Genomic DNA, 9,809 nt, shown 5'->3' on the forward strand with positions numbered 1-9,809 from the left:
CAATTATTTGGTAGGGTCTTCACAAAAAAACCTCATTTGGGGCACTCGAAAAATGGAAAATGGTTTTTTCGTCCAAAGAAAATGAAAGTTTCCTTAGGCAACATTGTTTGCCATTCCAATATGCACCATTTTGCACAATATGAGATCATTTGAACAAACTATGCCATGAATGTGGCCATAAGATTGATCATTTGACTTGAAAGCCATTGATCTTCACACATGATAGCTCGTTTCTGAGAACACTTCTTTTAAAGAATTACCGTATTACAAGTTTATTATTTTTCCTGGTTACTTGGTCACATATAATGACACAATGCGAAGGTTTTCGAATTTTTTGTTTTTTTTTGAATTTTTATGCCCGTTTCAAAATGTGGTCAAAACGGCGGGAATGACCTTTCCTAGCTAGTGGTTGAATCTTGGATTTTTTTGGTGTTTCTCTGATTAATAGATACTTTTGTACCTAGAAATGATTTTTGGAAAAAATAAATAGCAAACTATGAGGCAGTCGCAGTTCAAATTTGACCCGCTTCCAACTGAATCGGCGGAAATTTGTCTTTTTCACCAGAGGTGGATCAAAACTTTTTACACCCAACCATTTGGTCAATTGTGCATTAAATATGGCCTAGTATTTTATAAAAATGATTTGGTCCAATTTTGCAACAATTATTTGGTAGGTTCTTCATAAAAAAAACCTCATTTGGGGCACTCAAAAAATGGAAAATGATTTTTTCGTCCAAAGAAAATGAAAATTCCCTTAGGCAACATTGTTTGCCATTCCAATATGAACCCTTGTGCATAATATGAGACCATTTTTTTGATTTTTTTTTCATGTGTAAAAGTAGAAGAAAAACAAAAGGAAAAGCACAATTATATGTGCTCTATTCTCATTGGTGGGTTTAGTTGTCACATGGATCGATGACATGGCGCCCATCCATCCGTCCAAATCTCCACCTTTCCATCCAGCCATCCATCCGCAGCCCAAACCCTAACCCGCACCCGCATCCTCCTCCCTCAGCTCCTCGCCACCGCCACCTCCACCGAGATCTCCCTCTCCCCGACCCAGACCTCCTTCTCTCTGCCATCCCAACCCCGCCGCCGGCCTCCCCCATCCCAGCTGCCGACGACCTCCTCATCGCCCCCAGCGCCGACCATCCTCCCTTCCACCACCCCTCCTGTCCGATTCGCCCCCTCGCGACCAAATCTCGTGAGCCAATTCCCCTTCCCTCCCCGCACGCCCACGCGCACGATCCAGGAGGAGATGGCCGCCGCCGCCGTCGCCCCCCATCCCCACCATTGACGGCCACCACCTCCTCGAGCGGGCGAGGCGGATTGGCGGCCTTGACCATGCCGATCTGGCGGACACAGCCTCGATCCAGAGGGAGGGATTTGGCAGCCATGGTGATGGGGGTCGCCTCCCTCCTCCCTCCCCTCGACGCCCTCCATAGTGATGGCTCCGTTCCCTCGACGCCCGGTGGTCATCCTCCCTTAGGCCACCCGCCCAACTTCGTCCTCCCGCAGCAGCTCACCCGCCCCTCCACCTCCTCCTCCTCCCTAACAGGCCTCTTCTCGTCGTCGTCCACAGGTACGTCTGAACTGCCTCCTCCTCCCGCTGATCCTTCGCTTCCCTGTGGCCCTGGGCCGACACTGACGGTTTCCTGGCTCCCGCAGGCGATTCCAGCATGGTGGTTGTCGGCTCCGCGGACACCTTCAAGGACATCCATGCCAAGGTGCAAGGTGCAGCGCCGATCCCCTCCCTTCTCGCCCTAGCTTTTCTACCGATTCTTCACACTGTTGTTGATAATACTATGCGTGCGCAAGTTTCCCTCTCACGTGTGTTGCCTTTTGCAGTGGAGAAGCTCCCCGCCGTCTTCTACTACACGGCTGTCTGGTGTGGGTCGTGTAAGTGCCGCCTCCATGCCATGAATTGGGATTTCAGTGTGTGACTGGAGAGAGCTACTGTTCTGTTGTTTGGTGTTGCAGGTCGGGCGATGGCACCTGTGATCGAGAAGATGAGCAGACAGTACCCCAAGATACCCGTGTACAAGGTGGACATCGACATGGTGATTAGGGACTGTTTTACAACACATCATCCTCTGTTTTTACACATAGTTGTAGAAGAAAATACTTTTGCTTATTGCAAGTCGCGACTGTCATGCGTATGTTATGAATTCATAAACTATAACATGTTTTTTTTGCCATGGTGAAGGAGTAAACTGAACAATTAAGTTGCTAGTTCAGTATGTGAGTTGCATCATGAGATGCTGCTGATAAGAGAGAGGCACTCTCTCCGTTGTATTTTCTGTTTATTGTCTTTAGTTAATGCGTCCCCATGTCTTGGTAGGTAATTAGTATCATGTCCATGTTGATGTCATGCGATGCTGCTGATAAGTCTGAAATTTTGCGTGCCCAAAATCTAGGCTTCCCAGTTTAATTGGGCAGCACTTACTGTCGTTGTAGCTACGCTTCTGGTTGCTGCGAGAAAATGCTCGCTTCTGGGTGCGAGAAAATGGTCTTGCGGTCTTAATTTTTTGATCCAGTGGATTATGGTCAGACATCATGCCATGTTGTGATGTTTGCTTATTAGGTATGTGCATTGATCTATTCTTGCTAGATGTGCAACAACAAATTGAGAGATATGATACTGATTCCTTTCTTGTTCAGTGTAAATTTATTACATAAACATGTGGAGGGCACTATGACTATAGCAGAGTTGGTGATATGATACTGATTCCTTTCTTGTTCAATGTAAATTTAGTTTGAGGAGAGTTGGTGATAACCACTTACAAGTTCATGAATAACTAAGCAACTGTGATGCTGAAAAAACATTTCCTGCTGAGTATAGTACAACTCCATATTTGGCAACCACATGTCACGAGAACACCTTGAGACCGCTATTCGCTAAATACCTGTTACTTTTGTTATCCTTTGTTCTATCTTGTTCTGCCTTGTCATTTTCTAATTGGGGAAAAGCAATAATCCTGTTTGGCTTTTGCTCAAGGGAATTTTTATGTACGTACTATTTCCCCCCTGATCAAGTAGTTGATTGATTTGAATATACACATATGATGCAGCACTGGACATGAAGTACATCACAAGGGTCAAGGATTAGGGAGGCTACCCTTCCATGGCAACTCGTCAACAAGGCCAACGGAGAGGCTCTCAAGCACTCCCTCAGCCAATCTCACCCTGTAACTAACCTTCTTTTCTTCAGTTCATCCATTCATTCATCTTTAATTCTGCTATCCGATGCATGCGTGCACAGTGGATCTTTCATGATTTTGGCAAATTTAGACATATCAGACTATCTGCAAGCACACCACATGCCACACATTCTGAATGCCTACTTTCTCTGCTTTCATACTAGTAGTGATTCTGCACATGGAAAATAGAATGGGCAGAGATTGAATGAAAATTGTAAACTCTGTAGTGGATTCTTTGTTGGATGTGAAGAAAGCTGTGAATTGCATTCTTTTTGAAACAGAAATTACAAATTGCATCGACATAATTCATTTTCCTTTGTTAATGTTTACTGCTGATGGTGATTAAGCTGTCTTTCCATGTATGCTCTTGCAATTTAAACTAATTTTGCATGCTTGTTCCATGCATGTTTGTAGCTACATCTCTGGGTACAAGAACCAGTTCCAAAACTTCATCAAGCACCTGTGCAAGATGGGTGACGAGGTAGTACATTTTTCTACTGTCAATGGTTGAGTACTAGTGAATACTGATGCTGGTGGGTTTGACACAACTACATGATAGTGGATTAGTAGCATGCATGTTTAACTTAGTTTCTGGTGTGGATATGCAATGTGACTTACAATTCCTAACTGTGCATACTGTAGATTGTTGACTGTAGTGTGGTACAATTGCATGAAGATAGTCCACAACACAAAAACTATGTGTAATGGATCCATGACTTACAATCTGCACCCGAATACCATGTGTAATAACTATTATTTTTTGCATCATCTAAACATTTTTTTGCTGCTGTATTGTTTCTCACTCATGATTGATCTATTGCCAGGTGAAGGTTTTCAAATGTTGAAGGAGGAGGAGAATAAGAACTTCTGTGATGTCTTGTCATCTACTTTCTTTTCTTTGCTGTAGAATAGTTTTGTTTGGCACTTACTGGTTCCTTGGACATAAAGATATGTACTGCTAGAATGAATGCATGTAAAGATATTTTGGGCTCCTATAATATTCCATGTTGCTTTGAAAATGTATCGGAACTGGGCTAGGCCCAAGATAACTTGTAGTGTGATGTGTTGTAATGTCAATGGCATAATAAAAGAAGTTCGATTGGATCAATTATTTCAGCCCAGCCCAAGATATATTGAACAATTATTTCTGAGGGGAAAACTTGAGAGGCCCAGCAAAGAAATGGCCCAGAAAAAACAAGACCAAAAAATTCTGTCAAAAGGATAGGCAAAGAAATTTAAAAGGCCGAATTACTGGGCCAGGCCCATGTAGCTAGCAAAAATTAACAGAAAATATATATTAAAAAGGTTGAATTAATGGGCTCGGCCCATCTAAAGCACCAAAATGGACCGGGCTAATTCTAAGTAACGACCTTTTGAATTGGTCGCAATTTTGCCACGTCAGATTGCCACATCGGATCCGACGTGGCCTGGGCAGACAGCTAGAGACCAAAACAAAAGGTCATGGGTTCAACGACCTTCTGTTAAAGGTCGCTAATTTCAGTTTACCACCGCCAGCTTTTGGCCTTCTATTTTTGGTCACAAAAAGGTCGCAAATGAAAAACTATGACCTTTCAGCGGCCAATAGTGAGGGCCACATTTCTTATAGTGTGAACTGGTGACATCAAGTGTCGAGTTCTGTGTTAGAGCGTGAGATCTTGGGCGTGATGGTCTGCGGCGCATCCCGGATTTCGCAGGATACGAATTTTCGGAGAAGCGCGCGGGCCGGAGAGTGCCAAAACAGGCGGCTCGAATAAGTAGCAACGCCTCGATTATCGCGCCGCCTTTTTTGCCACGTATGATGTGCACAACTGTTGGAGGATTTGACGGGACTGCCTGGGTCCACGCGTCAGTCACTCGGAAGTGGCCCTTTATAAGGTGTCGGGACCGAGGTGCTTGCACTGTGCACGCCTGTTCCTCCTTCTTTCTCCTCTGTTTCTCCACTGCTCCCAGCACCTCCGCTCTCGACGCTGCTGCTCCCACGCCATGGTGAAGGACAAAACGGCGGTGCTGGAGCATGCTAAGAAGGCGACGGGGGCGGCGAAGAGCAAGAAGCAGCAACGCGGGTCATCGTCATGTGCGGGGCTGCCGCCGGGCTAGATCCAGGGCGATTGGATCCGGTCTTCGATTCGGCAGGCGGATCTGGACGAGCTGGCGGAGTCCGAGTTAATCGCCAAGGGGGCAGCAAGGCTGCCGGAGGGGGAGATGAGTCCCCAGCCTCGACCGGGTGAGTGCGTTCTTCTTGCCACCCACGTTAACCGCGGTTTTTTGCTTCCTCGCATCCTTTCTTCCGGGGGTTCCTGAACTTTTTTCGGAGCTCAACTCCACCATTTCTCTCCCAACACCATCACGTATTTAGCTGCGTTTGTATCAATGTGCAAGAACTTCTTAGGATGTCGACCGCACCGGGGTCTCTTCAAACACAACTTCACCATTCGTTCGCAGTCGGTAAAAAAGGCAAAGTCGAGTGACTCGAAAACCCATGTCATCCAGATGTGTGGGGGCTTAGGTATCCAAAAGAGAAATAGGAGTGCCTTTCCTGCCATGACTCTCCTTGACTCTGTTAGAGGCTGGCAGTCGACCTGGTTCTATTGCCAGGACGTCGCAGCTCCAGGTCAGTCGACTGGTCTTCCCCACTTCTCGTTTGACCGTGTTCAGACTTCTGCTCCACTGAAAGTGACCGCTGATGAGACCATGGAGACGAGGATGTTGGTGGATAGGGTGGTCCAGCTCATCAATGAGGGCGTTATGGGTCTGGATCTGCTGGAGGTGTTCCTCAGTCGATGCATTCAGCCTCTCTAGGCCCGCGATCACCCGATGTGGTTGTATTCCGGACCGGACGACACCGCTCGGGTCCATCCAAAAGAAGTGCCATCTGAAACTATAGCCTTGTGGCTGAGGAGTATCACAGGCAACCAGGACAACCCCAGGGGATCCAGGTGAGTCGTCCCCTTCCGCGACGGGAACCCGCCTGACAAGGTATATTTTTGCTCCGACTATTTCCTGATCACGCTCTGACTGTACTTGATGTCGACTGACTTTGACTCGACCGATTTATTCTGCAGGTATTCACTGAGATGCATTCGATGCCCAACAGCGAACAGGCTTTGGTGAAGGACCAGGAGGGAGAGGCCAGTGCCGAGGAGAGTGGTGAGTGGGAGTCCCCGGAAGAGGAGGAGGAGGAGAGCAAGGAGTTAGACGAGGAGGAAGAGGTGGACTCGCCGCCCCGTTCGGAACGTCAATCCAAGCAGCAGCATGATCCGTCTGGCGAGCGTGGGAAAATTGTGGCTCCAAGTGCCACTACTCAGAAGCGCACTCGGACATCGACTCCGGAGCCAACGGAGAAGGTAGCCAAGTAGCCTATGGTCGATCCTCCCAAGGCTCGGAAGACGCTGCCGCGGATCAAGATGGATGTCCCTGTTGCTTCGGGTGAGTATTTTGTTTGCATTTCCGTAGGTCGACTGAAGATTTTCTTGTTCTGACTAACCAATTCATGTGTCTTTCCAACCCCACCTCTACTGCCACTGACATGGACATTGACAAGGCGCCAGGAGATGAAGAAGCCACTTCGTGAGTCGGTAAGTCTGATTGACCGAGCCTTGTTGAGCTGACTGAATCATCAATCGGCAGAGTTTCTGACATTTCTCTCTTTCTGTAGTTCCGCAAGAAGTTGTCGCGCTCCCTGATGACGAAGAAGAGGCACCTCTATAGGAGAGGAGGAGGAAGGGTGGAAGCTCTGGCAGGAGGAGGCTTGAAGTTCAGGTCCCTCAGTCAACGCTGGCGCTCGAGGCAGTGGCCGAATGCTCCGGGGAGCTGGTTCGGACCAGCGTCACGTTTGCCAGCCCCCTAACGACTGATCGCCCGGCGAGCTCGATTGCTCTGACTCCTACTGCTCCAGTGCAACTTCACGCCTCCGACTCAGCGACTGCTCAAGATGCTCTTCAACCATCACTGTTTGTTGTATATCAAACTCCGGGTGACTCGCCGAGTGTAGCCAGGGAAGCTCTTCGCCAGGTGAACCTTGTCATGGAGCAGGTGAAGGTGGTGCACGAGGCTAGCTAGGTGGTCTACAATGCTAGTTCTGCCCTTCAAGCCAATGTTCAGGTCAGCAAGACTCTGACTGACTTTTTGAATGTTGTCTTATATCTGGTCACCCACTGGGGTGTTTTGTTGCTTAGAGCCTGGAAAATTTTCCATCTCACTCGACTTGAGTTGAATCTTTAGTAGACTGTCTGGACTCACACTGGGCAGGCCCTGCTGAGTATTGATCCGAACCAGTGGGGGCACGCTAAGTGCACCCACTGGGTGTAGTCCCCGAGACCATGGTCGACTGCTGGCAGTCGACTGAGGTCTTAGAATGTATCTTTTTTTTTGAACTCACGCTGGGCAGACCCCGCTGAGTATTGTTCCGAACCAGTGGGGGCACGCTAAGTGCACCCACTGGGTGTAGTCCCCGAGACTACTTGTTGGATATTTGATTCGACAGTAGTCTTATAGTAGCTTTTCTCCGTCGATTGTTTTTTGTTTCTGTCAACTGACATGGCACTTTTGCTGCTTGTAGAGGTCTTGTGATCTTGGAGCTCGTCTGTCCGAGTTAAAGAAGAAGCATATCAGCGTTGAACTTGACCTTGAACTTGCCAAGAAGAATCTGAAGACTGCCCAGGAAGAGACGGCTATCATGGGAGGTAACCATTCGACCGTCTGCTTAGTAGACTTTCCACTGCTTTTCATTCAATCTCTTAGAGCCGGGTGACTTCACATAAGCAGATGTGTGTAGTGAAAACTGCCAACTTTAGTCTCGTCTGAAGAGTGTTGTTTCTTTAGAGAGGATGAAGGAGGCTTTGGAGCAGAAGGACCTAGACCTGGCAGCCTCTCAGAAGGAAGCACGCGAGAGGACGAAGCTTGCAGACCAGAAGCTGGGCTTCAATCGGCAAATTAGAGGAGGAGAACGCGAAGCTGAAGACTGTTGTTTCGGATGCTAACCGGGAGTTCGAGCAACTGAGGAAGGACAAGGAGAGCCCGACCACTAAAGTTGACGGTCTCAGGGCCAAGACGGGCAAACTAGAGTCCCATTTGGAACAACTCGCGACAAAGCTTGTCTTGAAGCTTGAAGGTATGACTGTTCAGTTAGATAACTGTCGTCGACTGAGATTTGCAATACTGTCGACTCATTGTTTGTTGTGATGGAACAGAACTCTGTCAGGACTTTGAAGCTGAAACTGGACGGGTCGAGACAGGTCTCGACCCCATCAACTGTCCCATGAAAGATGAAGTTGAGATGAACTTGCTTCGACTGGAATCATGCTTGGACAGTGCAGTCGACTATCTGGCTCGGCTGAAGGCCGTGATGGCCTGAGTGGACGCCGAACTCTGGCCTCAGACATAACTTCCTCAAAGTCTCGAGTCGCTGATGACTCGACTCAATCAAATTCCTGACCGAGTGCAAGAGTGGAAGAAGTCTTCTGCCCGCTATGGCGCCGACGTCGCCTTGTCCCTTGTTTGCGTGCACTGCAAGGAGGCTAAGGAGGACAAGCTGTCAGCCCTCAAAGTGGCGAACACTAAGAAGCACTCTTTCCAGGATTTCATGGACACCTTCCTGGAGGCAGCCACTCGTATCGCCGACATCATCGACCTCGACAGCTTCTGTGATCCGGCCAACCCTTCTCCCGCCGAGTGACTGAAAACATTATGTCTCACCTTTATTTGCCTCGGAATGCCAAGTGATTTTGTAACCATTAAAACTCCTTCGGGTCTGGTGCCCGAGTACTTTTAATCTGCGGTTAGGAAACTCTGGATTTATCTTTGAATACGCTGGGTTTGTCTTCGAGTGAAATCTGTTCTTCCCCTGGATCTGTTTGTCATCGTCTGATGCAGGTGCTGAAGAAAAATACCCAGTCGACCGATCGGATGGTCTTTCGAGCGGCATTGATCAGCTCCTCAGCAAGGCACTCAACAATGGTCTTGACATATCTGTCAACCGATTGGGTGATCCTTGAGTAGCATTGATCAGCTCCTCAGTAAGGCACTCAGCAATGGTCTTGACGTTCCTGCCAACCGATTGGGTGATCCTTGAGTAGCATTGATCAGCTCCTCAGCAAGGCACTCAGCAATGGTCTTGACGTTCCTTCCAACCGATTGGGTGGTTCTTGGGTAGCATTGATCAACTCATCAGCAAGGCACTCAGCAATGGTCTTGACGTTCCTGCCAACCGATTGGGTGGTTCTTGAGTAGCATTGATCAGCTCATCAGCAAGGCACTCAGCAATGGTCTTAACCTAGGCAAGTGTTGGACTGCAGTGAAGCCTCCGAGCAGGAGGATAACTCACCACTCGGTAAGATTTTTCCAACTTAGGCGAGCACTGGGCTACAGCTAAGCCCCCGAGTGGGAGGGTCGCTCACCACTCGGTAGGATTTTTCAAACTTAGGCGAGCAATGGGCTGCAGCTAAGCCCCCTGAGTGGGAGGGTCGCTCACCACTCGGTAGGATTTTTCAAACTTAGGCGAGCACTGGGTTGCAGCTAAGCCCCCGAGTGGTAGGGTCGCCCACCACTCGGTAGGATTTTTCAAACTTAGGCGAGCACTGGGCTGCAGCTAAGCCCCCGAGTGGGAGGGCC

At 48.4% G+C, this 9,809-nt stretch overlaps 1 protein-coding gene across 4 annotated transcripts; it reads left to right on the plus strand.

Annotated features, from left to right (window-relative positions):
• Positions 1–1,049: 1,049 nt before the first annotated feature.
• On the plus strand, positions 1,050–4,302 carry LOC119312071 (thioredoxin O, mitochondrial-like). 4 transcript variants are annotated; one of them, XM_037587799.1, is made up of 7 exons: positions 1,050–1,582; positions 1,669–1,734; positions 1,849–1,899; positions 1,981–2,060; positions 3,072–3,188; positions 3,615–3,681; positions 4,025–4,302. In XM_037587799.1, the coding sequence occupies exons 1-5, from the start codon at positions 1,345–1,347 to the stop codon at positions 3,081–3,083; spliced, it is 447 nt and encodes a 148-aa protein (XP_037443696.1). In that variant the 5' UTR covers positions 1,050–1,344; the 3' UTR covers positions 3,084–3,188; positions 3,615–3,681; positions 4,025–4,302. The 4 variants fall into 4 exon arrangements, 3 of the variants coding, with proteins under 3 accessions (XP_037443696.1, XP_037443697.1, XP_037443695.1); XM_037587800.1 differs by having other exon boundaries at positions 1,981–2,045; XM_037587798.1 differs by having other exon boundaries at positions 1,981–3,188.
• The last annotated feature ends 5,507 nt before the right edge of the window (positions 4,303–9,809 follow it).

Source organism: Triticum dicoccoides, chromosome 5B, assembly GCF_002162155.2.
Source record: "Triticum dicoccoides isolate Atlit2015 ecotype Zavitan chromosome 5B, WEW_v2.0, whole genome shotgun sequence".
In the NCBI taxonomy this organism is placed as follows: Eukaryota; Viridiplantae; Streptophyta; class Magnoliopsida; order Poales; family Poaceae; genus Triticum; species Triticum dicoccoides.

What these genes read in the sequence shown, in the direction of transcription:
- LOC119312071 (XM_037587798.1), top strand. Translation starts at nt 1,345, where the DNA reads ATGCCGATCTGGCGGACACAGCCTCGATCCAGAGGGAGGGATTTGGCA. An exon ending in CTTCTCGTCGTCGTCCACAG is followed by an intron (nt 1,583 to 1,668) that starts GTACGTCTGAAC and finishes TGGCTCCCGCAG; the next exon opens with GCGATTCCAGCATGGTGGTT. An exon ending in CATCCATGCCAAGGTGCAAG is followed by an intron (nt 1,735 to 1,848) that starts GTGCAGCGCCGA and finishes TGCCTTTTGCAG; the next exon opens with TGGAGAAGCTCCCCGCCGTC.